The sequence below is a fragment of the Carlito syrichta genome, unplaced genomic scaffold, assembly GCF_000164805.1.
Source record: "Carlito syrichta isolate Samal-C Ts95f unplaced genomic scaffold, Tarsius_syrichta-2.0.1 Scaffold304418, whole genome shotgun sequence".
NCBI lineage: Eukaryota > Metazoa > Chordata > Mammalia > Primates > Tarsiidae > Carlito > Carlito syrichta.
The window spans coordinates 294346-319040 of record NW_007248514.1 but is presented as its reverse complement, the minus strand read 5'-3'; the positions used below and the strand labels follow the sequence as shown (position 1 = coordinate 319040).

At 51.8% G+C, this 24695-nt stretch overlaps 1 protein-coding gene across 2 annotated transcripts in view; it reads right to left on the bottom strand.

The window, feature by feature from the left end:
• Positions 1-4163: 4163 nt before the first annotated feature.
• Positions 4164-24695, bottom strand: part of HOXC4 (homeobox C4) — a 38502-nt gene continuing 17970 nt past the window's right edge. The window contains exons 2-4 of one of the 2 annotated variants that reach the window (XM_008059888.1): positions 6898-7014; positions 5820-6264; positions 4164-5327 (exon numbers count right to left, since the gene is read on the bottom strand). In XM_008059888.1, the coding sequence (XP_008058079.1) occupies positions 4972-5327; positions 5820-6258 (795 nt within the window). In that variant the 5' untranslated portion in view covers positions 6259-6264; positions 6898-7014 and the 3' untranslated portion in view covers positions 4164-4971. Of the gene's footprint in view, positions 5328-5819; positions 6369-6897; positions 7015-24695 lie in introns of those variants that run through there. The other variant, XM_008059887.2, reaches the window with a different exon arrangement.

Sequence of the window (24695 nt, the reverse complement as noted above, 5' to 3'; positions counted from 1 at the left end):
TCGAGAACTCTACATACCAGAGAATCTGGCAATTGTCGATGGGGGGCTGGAAATTAAAAATACTCCCTTCCCCTTCCCTAGGCTCTGTAGCCCTGTTCACCCCTACACTTACCCTGCCATCTTCCCTAGCATCCTTGTCTTTCCTTCCTCCTGATTCACCCACTGGGTTTGGCAGGAATGAGAAACAGGAAGATGGGGCTGCAGAGGCCCTCACCCTGCTTGCCTAGATGTGGGCTCGGCTGAGTTGGCCCTGTGTTGCAAGAGCGACAGAGCTGACACCAGAGATAAAACAAGAAAAACCCAAGGAGTAGAAGGAGAGCCGGGTCTGAGAAGGGGCTCCTGGCCTTGGGGGGCAGAGGGACAAAGCGCTGGCTTTAGTTTCTCTGCTCCCCAAGTTCAAAAGGAATCTGAACTCCTTGAACTGCACGGGTTTTGTTTCACATGTCTGAATGATGCCTTGCTGTCTCTGGCTGGAAGAGCTCACCCCACTATTTTTAATTCTCAAGAGCCAGCTAAAAGTCGGATACCTGGGGCAGCCACACACTGCGGTAGAAAAACAAAAATGGGGCTAGCAGCGTGGAGGGCAGAAAAAGCGGTCCGAGAGGGGTGGTCAGTTCTATCAAAAAGATTGGTCAGAGGCAAATGCTTTTTTTCTTCATCAAATCCCCCAAATGTTTATTTTGGGCCCCTGCCCATTCTGATAAATCAAGCTAACAGATTAGGAAGTTCATAAAATTGTATTCTTAGGTAATGACATCCAGGGAGGTAATAAATATTCCCTCTGCTCTGGTGGCCGCTGGAGTTGGGGGATCGTCCATCTCTTTTTCCAAGCCTGAGAAGGGTCTTTTGGAAGGGGGTATTTTAATTAGAATTAGCTCTTTAAAGGCAGGACGCCAGATAGAAACTGTGGAAAACCTAGAGAAGTGGCTTTGAGAGTACACTACCATGTCTCCCAAGGACTGGGTAAAAAGCAGAGAGAAGGATAATAGAATTGTCCCCTAGCACTGCTCCTTTCCATCGGAATGCTCTGCTTCTTAAGGGCTTCTTAAGGAGTCAGCCTCCTCTAATCCTAGAAAAGCAGAGAAGGGCACCCTGGCCCCAGGCTCCCGGCTACCCCCTTAATTGTTTTACCTTTCCTACCACTTCCCCCAGAACACATACACACACACACACACACACCTCTAGCAGTGGCAAATTGTCTCTGGATTTCAATCTACACAGGAAGAAAGCTGATTACAGAGAAAACTTTGTAGGAAACTTCATGTTAACAGCAGCAAGAAGCCCTCACAGAAACAAAGTGCTCCAATCTCTTTCCCCCAGTCTCACTTTCTCAGGAGCGCACTCTCTCTCTCTCCTTTTCCAGGCAAGTTTCTTCACTCCCCAGGTAGGCGAATGACCCACTAGGCACAGAATCTCCACCCCCCCCCCAAGCAGAACCCTTCCATTCACAATTGGATTTTCCACCTCCTCTACCCAAGACCAGAAGCTGAGATAAAAATTGAGTGGCGGATAGAGCTAGAGTTTAAACTTCCGTGCTTCTCACCCTCAGAGCAAATGAGTGCTAACTACTTACATGTCAAAGGGATTTTGGGCCGGCAAGGATGTCCCGGTGCTTGGAAAAAAGGGAGATTGGTGGCGGCTTCCCGGTCTTCTTTTTACTTGGCCATTGAGGAGCGAGAGATACAATGTGCTCACAGGCCTTCCTGCGCTTTGCCTCTCTCATTACTCGGGGCAAGAAATCCCCCATCCTACAAAAGCTGTGGCATCCTATCTGGAGACCAGGGGCTGATGGAGGGCTGGCTTGGGAGGGTCAGAGATGGGGGTGGGGGAGAGGTCAGAGGCGCTGCTGAATATAAAGGCAATGGAGAGAAAATGCTGTGTCCTCCCTGTGAACCTGGGCCATGTCCTCCCCCCAGCCTTTTCCCACTGCTCAACCCAACTTCAATAAAAGCCCGGCCTCGGCTTCCCCGTGAGGTTGTGGCAGTGTCGGGCGGGCAGAGCAGCGGGGACCAAGGCCGTTGGAGCTTGGGGCTCTGTCCAGGTTGGCCTCCCACACCCTGTGCCTGCCCTGGCAGCCTCATTCCATTCTGGATGGTCAGGTCCAAGGCAAAGGAGAGCTCTGGGGAAAGGGAAGAAAATGGAATACACTGGAGGGAAGGCCAGAGGCCCAAGTCTTCAGAAACTCAAATGTAAAGGATTGTAGTTTTGGTTGATTTTGTCAAGAATTATGGATCTCTGATGTTTCTGCTGAGGGACAGAAAGAGACACACAGAGGATGACGATGTGTGTGAGCGAAGAGGAAGGAGAAGCAGAAGCCAGAGAGAAGGGGAGTGAAAAGTGTTCCAATCCTTTTATCTGTCCCCCCTCCCCAGCTAAAGAAAGAGTGTCCCTTCAGCAAGTTCAGGAGAAACTTAAGAAATAAAATATGGTGATGTCCCCCCTCCTCACTCTCATCCCTTCTGCTCTTGGGAGAAGAGGGAACAATTTCCCAAAACCAGATAAGCAAACTTAAGAACTATGGGTCTTAATTCACCCCTTCCCTCCCTTTCCATCTTAGCTTCCTTACAGGATGGAAAAGACACCCTGGTACACCCCTTAGACCCTACTTCCCTTTTCCCAAGCACAGTTGGACCCCCCCCCCCTTTTCCTGCCCCAAAGGCAACTGCCTCAAGATGATAGGGGCTACAGTCAGATATGGTCCCTAATTCACTTGATTACATAAAATAACTCCAGATAATTGTTGGCCTGCTTCCTCACACTGGAGGCAGTATGTTTTGCTGTCTCCAGGGTACCACTGAGGGAGGAGAAAGTAGACCTGAAGGACTAAGAGATTCCTCCAACACACAGACATGTGAGTCCTGCGCGCGCGCGCGCGCGCGCACACACACACACACACACACACACACACACACACACACTCCACTCTAAGTACCAGCCAGCAAGTGGTTCAAGAGGAAATAAATTCAAAGCACACCAAACACATTTTCACAACTAGGTCCCACTGTTGCTTTTCACTCTAGAATTTGGGGACAGAGGGAAAGGGTGTCCCTGGCTTCCCTACACACCCCAGAGCTCTTCTCCCTCTCCTTTCTACTTCTGATTGCCCTTCTTTCTGAAATCTGGATAAATTGCCTGAAAAGAAGCTTATCAGTGGCCCTTCTCCCACCTTCTCCCAACAAACAAGCCCCAAATTAAGCAGGCCATGCTTAGGGCCTGGTTTTCAGGATCAGAATTATTTGGGAATCTTTGGCTTTGAATGAGCTATTCAGGCAATTCTGGTCAGTTTGTTTATTTATTTATTTTACTTCTTTTCTTAGCCCCAAGAAAACGACTTTATTTTATCTTATTTATAGTCAGAGAGCCTTGTGCAGGCTATCCGCAAACCCTGCCCGGAGTTGGGAGGTTGTAGGAAGATGGGGTGGTCCTTGCCTCTCTCTGAGTCTTTTCTCAGTACCTGGCAGGTTCATGATAAAAGTTAGGGAAAAAAAACCATAAAAGTCCCTCATTGTCTCCAGGCCTCAGCCTTTGAGGCCTACCCATACAAGGGGCCTCCCAGGCCTCTGGCCTCCCTATTACCCTTTTTTCCAAGTCTAAACAAACAGAGAAGCCATTCTGACAGGTCACTTTGCTGCTTCACAATCGCCAGCTCCAAATCTTTCTTCTTTTGGGAGAACTCAAGTTTTGAGGGGATATCTTCCTTAATCCCTCATCCCAAAAGAGCCCTAAAAGATAAAAACTCTTTTCCTTCCCGCTCCCTAAACTTGCCTACTTGTCTACAAATTAGGCAGTCCTACTCAGCAGAGAGAAGGGTTGAGGGGGAGAGAGAAATACACAAAAAGAAGGAGCTGTGGCTAACTACAGAAGAGTGAGATGCCCCCCAGCCCTTTGCTCCTCTCTGAGAACCCCCCAAGGGAGTCTGGCCTCTCTGCAGACTCAGAGGGAGGGGGACAGGAGACATCAGCCCTCCTCCTTCCCATCCCCTCTTCTGAAGACCTCTTACCCCAAGCCCCTTGCAGGTTCTTCTAAGGACATTGCAAAAAGAGTTGAGAGCTAATATTTATTGGTGTGTTTGCTTGGAGTCAACTTAGGCAACTACAGAGAAGGTGGGAGGTTACCAGGCCAGCAGGAGGAGCAGGATAAAAAGAAACCATCAGACATTGACGTAAAACTAATTCACATCCACTGGTTTATTATTGATCACGGGGCATTTCACATCGACACTAAAATTCTTTATTGCAAGTTTTACAATAATCAAGTAAATTCAGTCCAAAAACACAATAACCACGATGGGGTGGGGGGAGATTCTACCTATAGACTGCCTCTCTGAACTGAAAGTTCATTTGGATTTTCTTTTGGCTCCTCAAACCGAACAGCTCTGAGAGGCTCTCCAGATGCAGTTAGCTTTGTCTGCTGTCTTCGCCCCCCTCTCCTCCCACCCCCCCACAATAATACAAAAGAACTTCATAGCTTTGTTCTCCTTAAAATGACTTCCCCCTCACTAACCTCCCCGGGTGCATTTTCAATGCAAAAGGCCCAAGGAAAGAGGAGGAAAGGAGGAGGAGGAGAAGGATGAGAACTGGCTTGGAAATCTCTTTCCTTTTTTTCTTTTCCTCATTTCCCCTGAAATTCACCCAAACCAGACCATCGCACCTTGCAATATATAATTTTTTGCAGCTTTTTTTCTTAAAAAATAAATACCCTCCCCAATGGCCTTTAAAAAAAAACCCAGCAGGTACCATGCTAAGACAACATCACATGCTTAAGAGGGTCCTCAACAGTGGAAGGGAGAGGAGGGCAGGGGGGCTTGTTTGTTTATCTGTTTTGTCTGTTTGGAATTGACAAGGGACAAGGTGGGAGGAAGACAGAAAAGAATCAAAATATATATATATATTAAATTCTATAAATAAGAGTCAATTTGTGTGTGAGGGGAGGGTGGAGGCATGGGGTGGGGGCAGGGGTGTGAGTTATGTTTTATAACCTGGTAATGTCCTCTGCCCGTGGCTGCTCCGGCGGCGTGGCGCTCTGGGAGTGGTCTTCAGAAGTGCCCGGGGTGGCTGCCGAGAGGGTGCTGGGCGCAGCGCCGGCCGGGGGCGCTGACCTGACTTTGGTGTTGGGGAGTCGGTGGTCTTTCTTCCATTTCATGCGACGGTTTTGGAACCAGATTTTGATCTGCCTCTCAGAGAGGCAGAGCGAGTGGGCGATCTCGATCCTTCTCCTCCGGGTCAGGTAGCGGTTGTAATGAAACTCTTTCTCTAATTCCAGGACTTGCTGCCGGGTGTAGGCTGTCCTCGAGCGCTTGGGTTCCCCTCCGTTATAATTGGGGTTCACTGGGGGGAGGGGGAGGGGAAAAGCAAATAGTGGGGTTCAGAGGCTGCAGGCTCCCCGCCCCCCACCCTCACCCCATCCTCAGCTCGGAGGAACAGGAGGAGGGAGTGGTGGAAATAAAGTCATCAAGCTAAATGGGTTATAAAGAAGTTGAAGGAAGCTGGAGACTTTGTAGTGTAATAAGAGGGGAATCCTCATTGTAACGACACTGAATTATTTATGCGCCCTTAGAAAGCGAGCATAGTTTTCACACATACATAACAGATCGTAGCACATGGCTCGGACTGCCCAGAGTAGCTAAGCCATAAAATTTATGGGGGATGTAATTACCCATTCTCGCTCGTAAATCCAGTTCAATTGTGCTAACCCAGAGTCGCTCCTGGAGAGAGAGGGGGAAGGAGAGAAAGGAGGACGGGGGCCAGAGGGGGCCGAGGAGGGTGGGGAGCGCTGGGGAAGAAGGCAGGGAGGGGGGAGCAAAAAGCAAAGTTGCCTACCCGTGCTAACGTGAATTTTTTTCATCCATGGGTAGACTATGGGTTGCTTGCTGGCGGCGCTGGAGGGATGGTCGGGGGCTGGCTGGCTGCAGGCTGGCGGGGCTGGGGACGGGGAGGCGGAGGCGCCTGAGAGAGGCGCCGGCTCGCACAGCGGCTGTGATTTCTCGGGGTGGTGGTGGCCCGCCTGGGCCGGCCCGTGGCCTCGCGAATTGCCCGGCCCCTGGAGACTGGTGCAGCTATACTGGCGCTCAGGGTAGCTAGGGCGCGGAGGCGGGGGTGGGTACAGCTCCTGGTGGTGATGCTGGAATCCCGATTCCCTGGTCCGGCCGTAATATTCCGGACTGTGTTCAGGGATGTAGCTATTTTGCGAATATTCTTCGCATGGAGGAAATTTCGGATCGATGTAGTTAGAGTCCATCAAATACGAGCTCATGATCATTAATTTCTGGAGTGGAAAATAATTTTTCTCGCTTTGTCGTTTTTCTGCTCCATAAAGCCCTCCTACTAGCTAGCGACCCTGTAAAGTTACTTTCACCATGTGACTCCGCCGGCCAATCACACGGAGCAACCCAGTCCCCGGATAAGGAACCGAATCGCTTTATTCAAAATGTATCCAATTTTTTTTGTGTGTGGTGGTGGTGGTGCTGAGGTGGGGGGGTGGTGATGTGGGGTTAGCTGGCAGGGGCTGGGGTGCCCCGGTGCACATCTTGCCAGACTGACACCCCTCCCCTGCAAAGGAGGTGGGAGGCGCCCAGCTCCCCTCCAACGCCTGGGCACTGGGGGGCTGTCGGGAGGCTGTGATTCAGCCCCCGCCCAGGGTCTCCCCTCGGGCCTCTGGTGGGCCCCGTGGGCCTCGGCTCCTGGGCTTTTCCAGAGGTCTCCATTCGTGGCGATCGTGACTCAGTCTGCGTAGGTCACCGGGCAGCGCCCCTCTTTCGCAGGAAGAGGAAGTTGAATGAGGACTGGAGTGGAGGTTGGATGGGGAGGGGCCCAGGCTGAGCCGAGGAGGCTGGAGAGCCTGGAGTGCCCCCCATCCAAGGATACCAGAGTCCAGCCCCCCTTCCCCATACACACTCACCCAACCCTCTGGCCATGGGGTCGGCGAGGCAGGGTCCCAGCTGGACCGGGCAGGTAGAGGCAGCAAGATGCAAATAATTCTGACGTCATTTCTGGAGGTCTGGGGGTTGAGCCCCCGCTGAAGAGAGACAGGAAGTGGTTGGCAAAAGCAGAGTTCAGAAGCCTTGCCCTCCCCTGCTACCCACTGACCCTCCCTCCCCAGCCCCAGAGCAGAGGACCTCTTTCTGCTGCTGGCCCCAGTTTCCACTTCCCATTCCTCCTGGCCTGCAGTTTTCTGACAACTACATCCAAGGCGGACTTCTAAGGACAGGGGCCAGGAGGGGAGCTTTCTGCCAGGAGTCAGTGCCCTGTGATGATGCCCAGCCAAGGCCCTGAGAGCTCTTTCACCATCCCCACAGAGGGCAGACCTAGCTAAGAGGCCTGTGTGGATAGAGCTTGCTTGCTTCTAGCTAGGAACTGTATCCATGTAACACGTGTGTTTACATGTAAACACGTATTCCTGAGGGCCAGCTCCAGGCACCCTTCCAAAAAAATGGAGGGTTGAACTCACAGAGCTGGGGAGGCAGGACTAGCCCTGGGGGTCTCCAGCTCATTCACACTCCTCCCCTCTCTGTGCCACCCACTCACAGGAATACTGTGATGTGATGGGGGGGTGGCAGGGCCATAGAGGAAAGAGGGGGACAAGGGAGGGCTGCTTTCCCACCCCCCCAGGGGTGGCCGTGTCATGCCACCAATCCCAATTAACTGATCGCCCATAACTCAGAGTTGGGGGGGTACCAGAGGGGAGAGCCCAGGGAGGGAGCCGGGTCCCCTTGTTGTACTTGATAACAATTATAGTTTAAAATCATAGCTTGCCGGGGCTTGGCTATATTTTACTTGATAACAATAAAAGTGACACATAAAGTTAACTGTTTATGTTTTATTTATTAGACTAAATCTGCCAGCGGTGGTAGGAGCGCTTGCCTCGTCGCTACAGCTTTTATAGGGCTGTAAAACGTCATAAATCAGTCTCGCAGAGTCGCCGCACTCTTTGTGTCGGCGGCGGCGCGGGGCTGGCGGCCGCTGGCTGCCTGCTCCCTCCTTTCCACGAAAAAGTCGTAATGTGATTTTTTTTCCCTCTGATTTTATTATTATGATCACCGCCGTGATTAGTCAATCTACCTTTAATTCGCCGCCCTACGCTGCCTCCTCCCAGCCCAGCCTGGTTGACACTTGAATAAGTACCTTTTAAAACGGCATAACAACTATTTGAGGGTTTAATTAGAACATCTGCAATTAAGGGAATGAGGAGGGGAAAGGGAAAAAAATAAAGCCCTTGTGAGAGGGAGACTGAAGGCGACAGACTCCCAATCCTTTTATCACCACCTCTGGGATGTGGGAGAGGGTCCTCCGCTTCCAAATTAGGGCTCACCCTCAGGGCTGGAATGGGAGGGAAGCTGGGCCACAGACGCTGCCCAGAGGGGCTGAGTCCCTCCTGGGCCCTCACGTCCTTCCCTCTGGAGTGCTTAGACCCCCACCCCCACCCCAGACTCACCAGGACCAGCGCTTAGCTCCACAGGAGCTGGTGCTTGGGGGTCCCTGGATACCCTCTCCCCAAGAGGGCAGTGCCCCACCCCCACTGTCACCAGACCGGGTGAAGGAACAGGAGTTCCCTGGCAGCCGACCATCTCTTATGGGAGATTCTCAAATTCCCAGAGAACCCTTGCCCACTCCTGTCCGGGACCCTCTGCGTGTGAGGACCGGCTGGTTTGGCTGGAAGAGGAACTTGAGACCGTGAGTGAAGGGGGGAAACTGCTACTTGGTTAATAGTGATTTAGAGACATATGAGGATTTTCTTTTTTTTTTTTGTAATTATTGTTGGTGGGGATGGTTAGTTAGAAATTGCTGGAAGAAGGCAAAGGAAAACCAGTGCTGAATCTTGAACTACCTAAGTCTGAACTGTAGCCCCAGACCCCCCAGCTCTGAGGTGGGGGGAGGGTTGGCGAAGGGGGCAGAAACCTTTCAGGTCCCACACCCAGTGTCCCTTTTAGGCCTGCACCTGGAAGCAGCTGCCCCACCCCCTTCCAGCTGGGAATGTTCTCTTCCCTACCTGGAAAGGTGAGCTGTCGGCCTGGCTCCCCCCAGCTCTCAAGCTCACCTTCTGCCAGCCCTGCCCCCACCTTAACCCTCTTTTCTTTAATTTGCACCCTCCTGGACTTGTGAGGGAGTCCTCCCCAAAATATGCCCATGGCACCCCACCCCAGGTTTCTGAGCTCCTTCAGGTGGGTCAAAGAGTCCCACTTTGGGTCAGTATGAGTGAAACAGACACAGGGGCTTCAGATGCCCCCAACTGTTTGTCAAATATGTCTTTGCTTCTTAGGGTCACAAATATATATGCATGCATACTAGCAATATTTATTAATACATTGAATGCCTCCTTATATACGCCTCCATGAATATGTGGAGTCTTCACTCCAGGTTTGTACAGCTAATTCCACATGCACATCCGGGAAGGGAAATCTCAGAGATTCCCCCAAATGTGCCTCCTCTACATCATTTACAAAACAACTCCCTTTGGGCTCCTAGAGTTTAATAGCAGGGAAGTCGCCCATCACACGGGTGAAACACCACACCCAGACACGCAAGCGTTTTCACCTGTATATTATTACAGCACAGAAACAAAATCCTTCCGAAGGGCTTCTGAGCTCAGCAATGGCTTCGTTGGGATGGGGAGGGGGCACGAAAGCGGCTCTCGCCCGTGATGGATCCTTGTATCTGGTTCTGTCTCCTTTTGTGCTTCGCCCTCCAGCCTCTCGCCTTGCCAGCCAAGGACCCCCACCTCCACTCTGCCCTCCACCTTGCTTTGCTCCATTTTATTTTTTATTTTCTCCGACCACCTTTTGCCAGCATCCAACACTCTCTGCACGCCACCCCCCACCCCATCTCCTTTCTAAATCTCGATCTGGTTTCTCTTTCGGAAACATGTTTCAGTACAAAGCGCTTCGCTTCTGACACCGCTGAAGAAAAATATGTGTCCATTGTGTGTGAGGCCTTATTGTGCCCGGATTACCATACTGACCGTTGGATAACCCATATTCCTCTCCTCCCCAGTAACAAGCTGCCGGCTGAGAGCTCAGCGGCTCCACACATTCTGTGCTGCATGAAAATCTCACCTCTCCCTGGATTTTCCAGGGGAGAAAAATAAATGGGAGAAACGATTCAGGATTTGGAGGGCAAAGAGAAGGAAAATGAGCGGCATTCCTTTCCCCACTCTTCAAAGTGCAGGGGATTATTTTTGTGTGTGTATGTGTTTTGTTGTTGTTTTAGAGATTAATAATGGCAACATGTCTCTTTCCTTTTCCTCAAATAAATGGACTTTTAGATGGTATGCAATCAGGCAATTCATTTCATTTTGATTTTTTTTTTTTCCTCTGGGCAACTTGAAAACCCCAAACTAAATCAAGACTCTTATCCTATTTTTTTCTTGTGTGTGTGAATGTATATGGATATATGTGTGTTTTTGTCCCTTTCTAATGCCAGCAGGCAGGGCTAATGTATGCAAAAGAATATGCAAATGCTTAATTGATTTTTTCTTAAATCTCTTGTCAGTAAAAGTAATGAATTGGTCTAAAATGATTTTAATAACCCGGATGTGTCACCAGAAAATGCTCAACCTTTTTTTTTCCTCCTGGAATCGCTTATAGTCTGGAAAAAAAAAAAGCAATCATGGAATGTTAATTTGCCCCCCTTTAAAATATTAAAGATGAATTTCTCTTGTTTGTTCGGAGACCATAGGCAAGGTCCTCTCGTGGATTCCCCCGCCTTGCCTTGCCTTCCTCGGAATTCAATTTTCCTCAAATCTCGTTTAAAGTGGCTTTTTAAAAAGTGGCCGCATTTTAATATTGGTTAGACAGAGTGACCTGCATTTCACCTCGGGTGTTTGACTTGTTCCAATAGGTCACTGCCATGGGGTTATTGATGGGGAAACTCCATTGAAATTTGTCTCTTCGCAAATGGCCTTTAGATCTTCCAGCGAGTTCAATAACTAGTTATAATGTGGAAGGGGAAAAATGAAGGCCCTGGGCTAACGAATTTGATGTTTCATTTTTATGCTGGAGAAATTGTTAGTTAGAGGTTGGATTCCCTACCCCCTTCCTTACTCTTCTCGGCCTCAGTGACCTGCACCCCCACTCAAGGCTGCTGGATCATACCCCTTTCAGAACTTGGGTTGGGGTGTCCCTTTCTCCCTTTGATGTGAGCTCTAATTCTTTTTCTAATGAATGTTGTTGAAAATTCTATGTGGATACAAGAAGCTTACTCTATTGGAGGTTTGTATGTAACCTGAACTTTCTTGGGGGGGGGTTCTTTTACTTTTTAAGGAGACTAAATGGTTTGAAAAGATCTAGAAATTAGTCTGCCCTTAGGTTAGCGTATGGAGTCCTCCCTGGCCTTGTATTTCCAGAATTAAAGAGAGGATAAGAAGTTGGAGACCCTTTTAGGAGTTGATGAGGGTGTCTCAAGGTGCCCTAATCTGTTCTTGGCTTCTGAGTGGCCACAGACCAATGGGATTTTAGGCACCCAAGACCAAGGAGACAGAGACTGAAAAAGGCAAAGGATAGAGAGACAATTCCAGGAAGGGGAATCCTGGGTCCTCCAGGGTCAGACTCAGAATTCATGGGCACTCTCTGTTCCTTCACAGGTGATCTCTGCTCCCTCCCAAAGAGGGAAAGATCAATGCCCGAAGACAGTGCATTTTAGTGAACTGGAGAAAGCTGAGGAAGAGGGGGGGGGGGGAGATGATGGAGATTTTATAAGGTGTCCTTTTTTTCTGGAATTCTTAAGGATTGGGAGAAGGAAGGACAGAGGAAGGGATGGAAGGTCTTTATTTTATCCTCCCCAAACACAGCCAAGTGGGGAACCCTTGACTCCTCTAGAGAAGCCTCTGTGGGAGAGGAGTGGAGTTTGGTGGTCTCCTGGAGCTGACCTAGCCACGCCAGATCATCACCATTATTAACTCAATAATATAACTTCCTCTCACAAAACACTGCTCCCTGGGCCTTATTTTCTCTTCTTCAGAGAACCGCTCCTTTTCCTTTCCTGCCCAAAGGGGTCCAGTTTGTTCAGCCACAAGTTTCCCCTTTTATAAGCCCACCCGCTTGCACACCGCTTCCAAGCCTCGGGCCCGTGTATCCAAAGGCTTGCCTTGAATCCTGGGTTGGGGGATCAAGGCCGAGGGAAGGATGTACGTGCCTGAAACTGGGGTGCCACCTCCCTCCATCCCCTCAAACCCACACGCAGCAGCATCTTGATGCCATCTGGGTTCTCAGACAAACTTGCCTCGGCAAATTCGTGGCACCACTGGGCTCTGGGGAGCAGCCTTTTCAACTGCCTCGTCTCAACGCCACCAAAATGGGGAAGCCGCAGCAGGGGCCATCCGCGACTTCAGAACCGGGCCTCGGAGAGGGCCCGGGAGAGGGCCCGCAGGCTGCTCTTCCCCGCCAAGCGGGGATCAATAGCGATCTGTTAGAAACTTCCCCGCAGCCTCTCCGCGCGCTCTGGCCGCGGCGGGCGAGCCAGGTCCCCAAGCCGCTGGCCCGCCTCGGCCCGCGACTCGGCCGCCGCCTCCGGATCCCAGACCCCCAGCCTCGATCCTCGCCCCCTCCCCGTTTTAATTACTTGATTGATTTCCGCTTTGGCCGCCTCGGGACGCCTCTGCCTCCGACTGTTTACATCTTTGGGCTCCCTTTTTGTACGTCCGAGTCCTCTCGACGGGCTGTGTCTTGGAGACTGCCCCTCGGGCGGGGCGCAAACCGCGTGGTTTGGGCCCGGGGCCGGCCGCTGCCTCGCCCTACACGCCAACGAAATGGTCCTCCCCGGGTCCGGCGCGGCCGGGTCTGCCGCAGCCCCGCGACGCGGGACTCTCCCCCTGCGGTCGTGCCCGCCGTTTTTCTGACTCACTTTGCGCTCCATTATCCTCTGACGGGAAAGCGTCCCTGTCGGGGTGCCCCTGCACGCCGGGCCTCGGAGCCGGGCGCTCCGCGCTCCTGCGCGCCTCACCCCCGCGGGCGGGCGAGGTGTGGCCCAGCAGGTCGGCCCGAGACCCGGGCAAGCGCCACGCCGGCTCCAGGCTCGCGGGGAGCTCCAGCCCCTTCCCCGACACCTGGGCCCTGCACCGGCGGCCGGAAGCGCCCGGGTAGGCCCGTTGGGACACAACTTTCCACTGCCAGGCGCGGTGGGACCCGACCCTCGCTCCCCGGCGGCCCGGAGGCCACGCGCCTGGCAACCCCAACGGACACTGAGCGGCGGCCTGGGGTGGCCGCGGGCACCCACGCCCCGGAACACGCGGTGCAGCCCCTCCGCCCTCGGGACTGAAGGTGAGGCGGAGGAGGGGAGAGAGGGAGAAACAGGAGATTTAGGGTGGGGAGAGAAAGGGAACGACGCGAAAAGACAGGAAAAGGGCCCCTTCTCCCACCCTGGCGGACTGCTCTCCCTTTCTCTTTTTCTGCCCAAACCGCTGGTTTTCCTCTTACTCTCCCGTTTATTTACAACAAATAAACACTGCTCTGCTCATTCTCCCATGTCCTGTTCATTCTTTGATCTTTTCTAACGAGGCAGCAATGAGTCACTATTAGCAGTATTTTATGATCACATATATACATGTATTTTCCCCCTCAGGGAGAGGAGTGGATTGGAAATGTCTTTCTCACTGGGAAGAAGTTCAGCGAAACTTGAGTTGGTCACAACCTTCTCCCTGTCCCTGAACTACGTAGGACACCCCAGTCTTGGTCCCTCACACCAGCCTCCTCCCCCCACGGCAATGTTGCCAGGTAAATAAGAGTCTGCCTGCCTGGCTATTAGGATTCTGGAGACGTTGGCATCTGTAGCAATCATTAGTCAAAGCCGCGGAAGCCAAAGGAGCCGAGGAGTTGGACAGAAAAAATCTTGGAAATGATATACAGGAGCCGCCGAGGCATCAATCCCAGCCGATAAGAGCAGGGTTGCTGGGAGCCAGGCGGCCGCTTAATTGGGCCCTGGGCACCGGGAACAAATGGGGAGGAGTACCAAGGGACTGTACAGTGACCCTGGCACCATTCAGGCACTCTACAAAAAGAGTTGGGGACTTGAGCACCCTTTTCTCCACATTTCAAAGACCCACTGGGGGCACAGGGAAGGCTTACAAGCTTCTGTCAGCCTCTCAACCTGGGAACCCCGAGGAAGGAGTCTTTCTCTTTGGTGGCTGTCTTGGGAGGTACTGCAAGTAGTGGAGGCTGGGCTGGGACCTCAGGTCACAGAGTCCGCCTGGAGACAGGCTGTGACCCCCAGAGTGGGTCTTCAGAGGACAGATAACTCGGTGGGACTAGACTTAGAGATCGCCTTGGTGACAGCATTACTTGCTTTAATACACCAAACAGCCAAAAGATAATTGTTCCCTACCCACCCTAACCTGATAACTTTATAAGATCACAGAGACAGAGAGAGAGAGAGAGAGAGAGAGAGAGAGAGAGAGAGAGAGAGAGAGATGCAGTAAGTTGAAGTCCTTCTACAGGGAGATTTATACCCCTACACTCAGATATATGCATTATGGAGACATCTCTAAACACAAATTCAAATATTTAAGTTTTCAGCAAAACCGCAAAGACTCTAAAGATTTCTAAATATGTAGCTATTTTATGGGTTAAGAGCCTTGAATATATCTAGATAAAATTTCCAAAATAGTGATTGAGCAACACAGGCATAGCTTTTTCCAGCCAAGAAAAAATATCCCCAATATTCACTTAGATGTTTAAAGAGAACTATACCAATACAACCTAGCATAGACATCCAACCACTACTATGGAGAGATTGGTACACAGAAATTCGACAGAGGACTGACTGTTATGTTCACTGTGGCTCTATCAATCTAAAGATCTATAAATCTGCATTTAAATGTGGAGCAGAGAGGACTGTAAAACATACATCCTGATACAGACGTAGAACAACTGTACATATATTTTCTCATATGTGCTCATCTCTATAAAGAGTATTTGCATGGAATCCTAGTAATGGGGATGATTTTCTAGCCTGTGAGTTGCGGGTGTCCCAACCCAGACTTCTCTGAAAAACTGGATGGGGTTCAACTAGAACCTTCCAAAGTACTAAGAGGGCTCAGGAACTCCTATAATCTGTGACCTCATTTCCAACATGTAGGACATTAACCGACAATAGGTATGAGCCCTGATGCATGGGCCTGAATGCATCCTGACCTGATCCAACCCGAACTCTGGCTGCGGGAGAAGATTTTTCACTTCTTTTTCCTTCAGCTCTGTAGCCAGAGGCTCTAGGAAGGGACCTGGTGTGTGTGTGTATGGGGGGGGGTTAGGATGGGGAGGCTCATTATCATTAGAAAATAGAGCTGTCGAGGTAAAATGTCATTTTGTTTGGCGTCAGCTCGGTAGAGAGAGCTGTGAGAAGGCCGTGGCTATCACACCCACAACCCCCTGCACCCATCTTAACTACAGAAAAGCCAGGCACAGTCTGCAGACCTTCGCTTCGATCCTAGTTACTTGGGAGGTCTCTGGATACCTCACTCCCATCTCCTCTCTTTCCTGGTTCCCACAAGTTCTCTCTCACACTCTTGAAATCCCACCTCGTCACAGAGGAACTTGAGGAAAAGGTGACATGGTGTCTACAGCCAGGCTCAGAAGCTATTTGCCTTCCATGCGGGCTCCTTTGTGACTGAGAAGCTGGGGGAGCAGGGTCTGCATGGGCAAAAGGAGAGGAGAGGTTGCATGATTTTTTAGAGGAAAACTTTGAGGGGGAAAAAAAAGGTTACCAACGAGCCCCTTTTTAAAAATTGGAGGCAGGGGATTTTGGAGGCTCTAGATGTCGTTTTATTTTTAATTTTTATTTTTATTTTACTGGGGAAGGGAGGCAAAGAGGGGCCTCAGGTGGGCTTGGAGAAGTGCAATCCAATCTAGCTGGCCAGCTTGGAGAGTGATTTACAAAGCAAAACCTCAGATGCTACTTCCTGAGAAGTCACCAGATCAAAACAGCCTCCTCTAGGCGTTTATGACCCGTCTTTACTCCCAACAGGAAAAGCACCCTCAATAAAACCTCAGCCCTCGCCCATCCTCCACCCAGGGGAGGGGGAGATACAATGTAAAATGAGGGACCTGACCCTTATTCCCTTCATTCTCATTCTCTCTCTCTCTCTCTCTCTCTCTCTCTCTCTCACACACACAAACACACACACACACACACACACACACACACACACACGCTGGGATTTCCAGCCAGAAAGTTGACTTCTTAAAGAACTGTTTACTAGATGAGGTTTTCTCCAATGTCTGAGCAAAGCAGTAGCCCTGGGGAGCTTGGAGTTTGAGCTTGCAACTGCAGGAAAGGGGGTTAGATCAAATAAGTTTTTGGCCTCTGTGTCCCCTCAGGTCTCTCCAACCCACCCCACCACCCACAACTCAATCTGGGCCAACAGGACTGTTGATGGTCACCAAAAGCCTGGCTACCACCATCCATGGAGTCTGCTTCAGGGTTTGGGTTTTCCAGGAAGGCAGAAGGAAGGAAACTCAGCACTTGCCCGGGGCCTCAGGGGTTGGGTGTGGGGGTGGGGCTGGGGCTAGGGTGGGGAGGACAGATGGTTTCCTAGGTTGGGCTGAAGGGAAGAATGAGATGGGAGAGAAGGAGTGAGAAGTTGGTTCCAGGCTGGTTTACTGTGTCCAGCCCAGGCTTCTGATTGCTCCCATACCATACTTGGGCACATACATCTATTTCTGCGGTGTTTAAGGGCTAGGAAAAATGAGAGTCTTTAGAGGGCAGAACCAAGCCTGCTCTACCTTTCCACGACCTGTAGCACACTACTGAAGGGACCCCAGGTGACTCAGACCACATGTTCCACTCAGCCCAGATGGGGTTGCAGATCATGGTAGAACTCCCTGTGTCCATGTGTGTAGGCATAAATAAGTAGCCTTCTCCCTGCACCAGCCCCTCAGCACGCCCAGAACCTTCTAGTCAACCTCTTATACTAGCTTCTAAGGTATGGTCATCAGAGGCTGAACATGCTCCTGGATAACCTAGTCCAACTTTTCTCAGCCTCACATTGTACACACACCCCTTCCTCCTGGGTATCTCTGTCCCCCTTTCCCTCTCAGTGAGTCTTAGGACTGGGACAGGGATACAAGTGCCAGGGTTCAAAGATAAAGTAATCTGTATCATTCCAGTTTCTCAGCCCAGACCCTGCCTAAACTCCTTGGGCTCCTGGGGCCCCATCAAAGCGGCTAAAAGAGATATTATCAGAACAGATACACCATGAAGGTTACAAGAACCCAACACAAGTGGAGAAGAGCAGGAAAGGAGAAGAGACTTTATTGGCCCCCAAGAGCTGAGTCTACTCTTTAAATTGAATCTCTAACTTAAAAAAGCCTTAACTCGATGTTCTGATTCCAGACTTTCTTTCTTCTCCATCTCAAAAGGCTTCAGGGCCCTAGTCCTACCAAGGAAGAGGCTCAGAGTGGTGGTCTCCCCCGCAAAGGACACAGAATTAAATCCCAGCATTCCTCCTCTCAAAAACTCAGCCCAGAACAGTTACAGAGAGGGATAGTCAAAGAGACAGGGAAAGTTTACTTGCACATTAGGAGGAATTGAAGCAATCTGACAAAAATCTCTCTTTCCAGGCCCTGTGTGGACAGAGCCACACTCCTCCTGTCCTTCCCCAACCCTTCATGGGATCTGGTAACCACAGTGTGAGAAGTTTACACGGAAGGTAAAAGTTAGTCTCAGACAAGGCTACTACACTACCCACTAGGAGAAAACGAGTGTGACTTTAATTCCAACCCATAAGAGAGACCAGTGAGCAAGGCTTGGTGGCTCAGCCTGTAATCCCGCGCCTTGGGAGGCTGAGGTGAGTGGATTGCCTGAGCCCGCGGGTTCAAGACCCGCCTGGGCAACTTGGTGAGACCTCATCTCTACAGTAAATCAAAAAATTAGCTGGGTGTGGTAGCGCGCGCCTGTAATTCCAGCTACTTGGAAGGCTGAGGCAGAAGGATCGCCGGAGCCCAGCAGGTCAAGGCTGCGGTGGCTGGGAGTGGCCACTGCACTCCAGTCTGGACGACAGAGTGAGACTCCAACTCAAAAAAAAAAAAAAAAGAGAGACCAGTGGAGCAGCATGGGTGAAGGTAACTTGGGAATTGGGGGTCTAGTGATTTCTGAGAAGAGCTGCCCTCTTTCTGGCTTCTCATCCTAATCCTTCCCACCTGGCCTAGAGCACTGTTCCCAAACCAGCCCCACCCAGAAGACAAACAAGCTGGAGGGTGTTGACACAGCCCTGCTCCCAGCTTGGAGTGGGCTGTCCCTCCCACTCTTGTACCCATAATGCCCCCAGAGGAGGGTTTAGAGGTCCAGGTGGCACAGCCCATCAGAACTCCTGCCCCTTAGCTTCAAGAGAGCAAGAGAACAGGAGGAGAAAGGGAGGAGAACCCAATCAGAGAATTCACCCTGAAACAATGCTTTCCAGGCTGGGAGTGGGCCCACCAGTGGACTGGCTCAAGGCTCAGCACAAATGTGGAAGAAACACAAGCATTTCTGTCATACGCGTGTACTCTTTGTGCCACCAGATGCTCTTGCTCAGAAATAATTTCTCACCCACTGCTTGTTTTGGCCTGAGAGATGTCAACGCAAACACTGAAACCTACACCTCAGTGGATGTGCCCTTTGATGGCTATTTGCCAGGACACAGGACCTTCACTATCTATTATTACTATTATTGTATCTTGTTAAAAGGATAGAAGGGAAAGGGGTGAGGAGGATCCCAATGATCTGTGCTCACTCTTCCAGAATGCTTCTCTTAGCTGACTCAAAGTTATTTGACACACTAGAGGTACCAAACACAACTTTTGAAGCACCTCCACTTTTGCTCCCTTCCCCAACCGAGTCTGAGGCAGTTTGAGAAAGCAAATGACTCTTGGAGCATTTCCAGGAAGACAAATCAAAAAGACTCTCCTCCAATCGCCCCACCTGTCCCCCTGAGAACCAGAAGAGAAGGCAAATTTGTAAAAGGTAAGTGTATAGGGCATAATCACAGTCAGAATTTGAATTCAGGGCTGGACTTCATAGCCACATTTGCTCTACAGCCTAATTTAGAGTTCACCTATGCAAAGCCCAGACATATAATTGGACAGGATCACATAGGGGAACATGCGATAATGCAGAGGATGCCCCCCACAAATTCAGATCCCTGCACAACTGAGACTGCCCTCCAGATACACCTTCGTTAGAAACTGAGGATACAGGCTGGAGACTTCTCTGAGCTGGTTCAGGGACGGTTGGAAGGAGTTAGAATGTGCTCAGCCCCACTCCAGTGCTGAGATAGGGCAGACCCAGGTGCTAAAGGGATGGTGGGAAGGGAGGGAGGGGGAGGAGAAGTGGAGGGGAAGAGCCAGAGGCTCAAGTACATTTTTGTGATTGGCTGGTGGGGACCATGTGACCCTTCTCAGTGCATTCCTGATTGGTTGCCTGACATCTTCTAGGGTTAAAGACCTAGGAACAAAATTAAAAGCTTTCCTGGCTGGCTGGGGCATCTTGGCACCTGATTCACTGCCCATCCTCTCCTTCAGAGACACCCCCAATTTGGGTTCAGCGAAGGGGATGGGAAAACAAAGAATCTCAGGCCCCTTTTGTGTGTGTCCTGTTTCCTGGTGAAACTGACAAAACAGTAAAACGCTGACTGAGGCAAATTATTTGAGGGGAAGGAGGACCTATTATCACGGAAGAAGGGGTGGTATATTTAAATGTAACTTTTGAACTTAAAGAACTGAAAAGGGGGCGGGGACGTAATTGAATGACCCCAGGAGGCACTGTGAAAATCTGTAAAGCACAGAAACACACTCATAGGCCCCTCCACACAGAGAGGAAGGGAATGGGACTGAGATTTGCCTGGGAGTCAGGGCGGGCTGTGGAGTCTTGCCTGGGTGTGGGACGTTGGCCTTAGCAAAATTCCTGGTTAGAGACCACTGGACTCACTCCCTAGGGCGCTGGGGTGGCTGGAGGGAGGGGAAGAGTCAAGTTATAGACCCAGGGAAACTCCCATCTCTCTGCTGCTTAGATGGGAAAGTTTCCAGAAACGCTCAAAATCATAGACCAGTGGGGAAGGCAGGGCAGAGAGTAAGGAGGAAGGGAGAAACTGAACACTTTCTGGGATCCTAACGTTTCCCAGGGAAATAACGGTGTCAGGGGGTGGGGAGGCCATGAAGGATGGCATCAGGGGAATCCTCCTGTTGACTCCTGCACTTGCTCATTTTGAAAGTGAGAGTTACCCCTGGACTCAAGGACGGGACTCAGCTTAGACTCCCTGTGTCTGTGAGCTTCTGTCCCCCTTTCTCCGCCCAGAGTCCACCTGGACTACCCCTCCCTGTTGGATTCCTGCTTCTCCCCCAGTCCCTTGGGCAGCAGGGGCTATCTCACAGTGTTCCCTGCCCACCCACAACAGCACCTCTCCGCAAAGTGGTGCCCAGACACTCTTCTTCGCCAAGGCACACCCGCCACAGGAAGGTGCAGTCCTGGCTTACTCCCCTCTCCTTTCTCCCAGCTTGAGGGTTGCCCCATGGGCCTGCTGGCCTTCAGCCCTGCTTCGAAACACCTCGCTATTCATGGCTGGCCAGTGAAGAAGCCTAAATTCACAGGTTGTCACTTTCCTGGCTTGGCTCCCAGTAGGTGACGCACGGCGTGGGGACACGCACTCGCAGGTGTGGAGGACACGTGCCTCCCACACCCAGTGCTTCTGCTGTTCCTTCCTAGAAACCTGAAGGGCGCCCCAGCCTGAGGACTGATCCCAGGGTGCAGTGCTCAGATGGGACCCTGCTAGCTCCCTCCCCTCCCCTAGGGGCTATTCCCTCCTCAAGGTTGGGGGCTCTCCCAGCCTAGCAAAGACATCGCCTCCACTCCATCACCCGTCCTCCACACATTTATGCTTCACTCACAGCAGGAACCTCCAGGTCTCCCAGGGCCTAGTTTTATGTGAGACAAGGGCTGGGAACGTTAGGAAGACCCCAGCAGCTAGAGGGAAGGGAAAGCATGAAACCACACTGGCTCCAGACAGACTAAGACCGGACTACACAGGCGGGGACAGCTGCCCTCCCAAGCCTGGTGGGGAGGGGAAAGGCGGCACTCTGGGTCTCCTGTGTCCTTCAGCCACCTTTAAGATGCTTCTGCCAGCTCAGGCATCAATAGCCTGTGGGCTCAGAGGCCACAAAGCCCTTCAACTCCGCCTTGCTCCCCAGCTTCCCACCCTGCCTGGACTCTGGGCTACTGGCCAAGGGCTGAACTCACCCCTCCCTGGATCAGGGGGCCTCAGAGGCATTTTGCGCTTGTGTCTAGAGTTTACACCCTTGTCTCTGCCGCTGGTCTTCTTCACAACTGAGAGGGGATCAGGAAGATTCTCAAGAAACAAGGCCTCTCCCTACCCCAGTCGCCTTGCAGTCGGAGGGAACGGGTGGGGAGGGGAGGGCTGCCCTGGGTAGGCAAGCTCCCCCATCTTCCCGCATCCCAGCGGCTTCTTCTCCCACCTCTGCTTGGGAAGCCCCCCCATGAGTGGGAGCTGCCTTCTATCAAGTGGGGGCGGTGGTTAGGTAAATGGGAGAAAGGACTGAGAAAGAGAGAGAGAAAGAATTAACTCACAGCGTTCGCCTGGGATTCATTTGCGAAGATGTAACCTCTCTCACCATCGTCCCCAGCGCCGTAATCCCCTCTAACTGCCAGGCCCTCTGTCCTAGCATTAAACCTCACCAGCAGCTGCGTGGCTGGACAGTTAAGATTATATATGATGTAAATATATTGTGGGTTTGTCAGCTCTCCCTACACCATAAAACTTGGTTTAATGACATCACGTGGTCCCCCAAGAGCCACTCACGGGCTTGCCTTCAGGCCATTCACATAAATAACCTCCAAAAGTTTCAAACTCCTAAATTCACATAGAAGCCATGCCTATTTCTCTAATGCTCAGTTACACTAAAAAGCCCTCGTGCTGCTCCTTTGCCCCACCCCCACACCCCCCTTGCAGGGTGGGGAGGGAGGAGAGGGTGGATCCTTATTTATTTATTTATTTATTTACTTACTTATTTCCATAAGGACCTGTCGCCTTCGAGGTCGTGTTGATATTTTTGTCCTCCTATTTTTTTCCTTCTCTCTCCTCTAATTGCTCAGAGTGGGCCGTGTCCCCCTCTTCCCACTCCCCCGGGAAGGTAAGTCACGCTTCTTCCCCTTCTTTCTTGCTGCCAGAGGGGGTGGGTTTCAGGGCAAAGTGGAGAGGCAGGCTCCGTGGTCTCTGTTTGGAACCCAGGAGCCCCCTCCTCTAGCTCCCCCAGAGTAATGCCAAACCCCGGTACTTGAAGACTGTTCCAGGGGGCTGGCTGGGGGGGCGTACCCCAGACCCTGAGGTAGAAGCCTCTGCTCAGGGAGACAGCAGGGTTCTGGGCCTCACCCACCCCTAGTGCAGGAGGGCAGGTCTGAGGCCTGTGGCTTGGTCGCTGCTGCTGACTCCGCAGAAGCCGAGGCTGCTGGGTCCTGGGCACAGACCTGCAGACTGTGACAGGAAGCGGGAGAGCAGGCAGGCACGGCTGCGTCTACCCAAGCCTGGCCAAAATGAGCCTGTCCTTCAGCTCCTCCAGGGAAGGAGAGGCCCAAACCCTGCTGGGAGGAGACAGTCAGTGGATGGTGGGGCTGGTGCACCCTGCCTGGTGGCTCTAACCAACATTTGCCCCCTGGTAAAGCCCTTGGCTCTCCCCCTGGGGTGGTGTGTCCATCCCCTGAGGAGGAAGCACAGGGCCTTGGCAGCCTGGGAGGCTGGGGTGGGTGAGTGCGGGCGCCACAGCCTATTTCTTAGTTAACTGTTACCCATTGGAGATGCCGATGCTTCGCCACGCTTCACTGCTCACCCAATAGTTTTACACAGCATGGAGAAAAAATTAAAATAACTCCCTGAAGAAAATTACACATTTTATTTCAGAGAGAGTGAGAGTGAGAGCGAGGGAGAGAGCGAGAGAGAGAGAGAGAGAGAGAGAGAGAGAGAGAGAGCGCGCAAGCCAGCGAGCGTGCTGACTGCTGTGTGCAAGTTGACAGACCTAAAGGGCACCCTAACCTGGCATGAGCGACCTGTGAAGGGGAAGGGTGGTAGTCATGGGAGCTGCTCATAGGCATTTGGTGAGACCTCCTATGAACTAGGCATGGGATGGGGAAAGGCTCTTGGATCTTTTAAAAATGACTGACAGCTTAGGCAGTGGGATGCAGCCAAGTTAGTCTTTACAATAAATCCAAAGAGCATCAGCATTAATAATCATAAATATTCCCTGCCCCTCCCCAGAGCCTCTCTGTTCCCCTTTCTTCTTGACTGCTGGTGCAGCCCCCTCACCCAACTCCAGATCCCCACTCTACCAGTGTAGGGGCTCAGGCTTGGCTCCAGGAAATCACCCTGTTGTGGGAGGCAGGAGAGGAAATGCAGTAAAGTTTTATAGACCCTTCTCACATTTGTTTCTCCTGTAAAGTGCATCCTCCCCCACCCTATCCCAGGACCCTGGAGGGACGCAAGGGCCATCTCAGATACCACCTGAATTATCTGCCTTCCCCCCTCCCTTTATTCCACCCTTCCATCCACACAAAATCCCAGAGACGGAGATAAATGATGGCAAACAGACGTGACTCCAGCACTGGTCTATGCAGTGCTTTTTCCAGTGAATTGTTCTGCATAGCCCTAGGCCCTAGAAGGTAGAGAAACAGTCTGAACATCAGGCAGGCACACACTGCAGACTGTCCTCCCTGTTCCCTGTCCCCCAGTATCTGGGAAACTGGAGGTATACTTCCTCCAACTCCCCCAGCACCCCTTCACCACGCTGTACCAACTGTCTCTGGGGGTCTTTCTGGGACCAAATGGGGTTCTGGAGGGAGGGCTCGGTCTGCCCTCTATGTCCATGAGGCATCTCAGGGCACCTAGGCCAGGAGAGGTCTTCAGAGCCCCAGAAGGGCCTGCGTCTGAGCACGGCGGAGCCACAGATCCCTGGACATCACCTCTGGCATGGAGTGGGGGCTGCTGCCAGTCTAGAGGCCTTGGATACACCCAAGTGGGAACGGGGTGCAGAGGCCTGAGTGCCTTGGACAGTCACCAGGCAGGAAAGCTGGCACAGGAGGCCTAGGTGCCCCCCTCTTCCCCCAGAGGCCCTTCTTGGAAACAGGGATAAGGGAAGGAACTCAGTTTCACCTCCCTCTTCTCACTGCCCCTAGAAACTAAACACAGATTTTAAGAGAAGGCTCCAAGGTGGCAAGCCGTCTCTTACGCCTCACAGCCCTTTTAGACACATTTTCCCCCTACATGCCCCAAACAGACAGGAGCCACTGCATCTTAGTCCCGTTCTCTCTTCGTCTTTATTTGATATGACAAAATATAGTTTCAGGAAGGACCCAGAGTCAATAAATAGTCGGACAACAGCAATGGGACAGGGGGGCACAGGAAGTCGTGGCAGGGACTACAAGATAGCAAGAAGCCGCTAGGAACACTTGCTGGGGTCCAGTGGCAGGAAACCCCGCGAGTCGAGCTAGCTAGCAGGCTGGGGCTGCGGGTCTGAGGGCATGCGGCGGGCGCGGGATAGGGAGGTGCCCGGGTTTTCGGGGGGGAAAGGTCTGGAGCTCACAGAGCAACCGAGGGGGCGCCCAGCGGATGTTCAGTCATCTTCCCCTTTCATATGCAAATCATTCATAAGCGAAGACCGAGTTTAGCCGCTGCCAGGGAGCACCCCGAGTCTGGAGCCGGACTCCGCCAGGCACAACCACCCTCCTCGCCAGCCC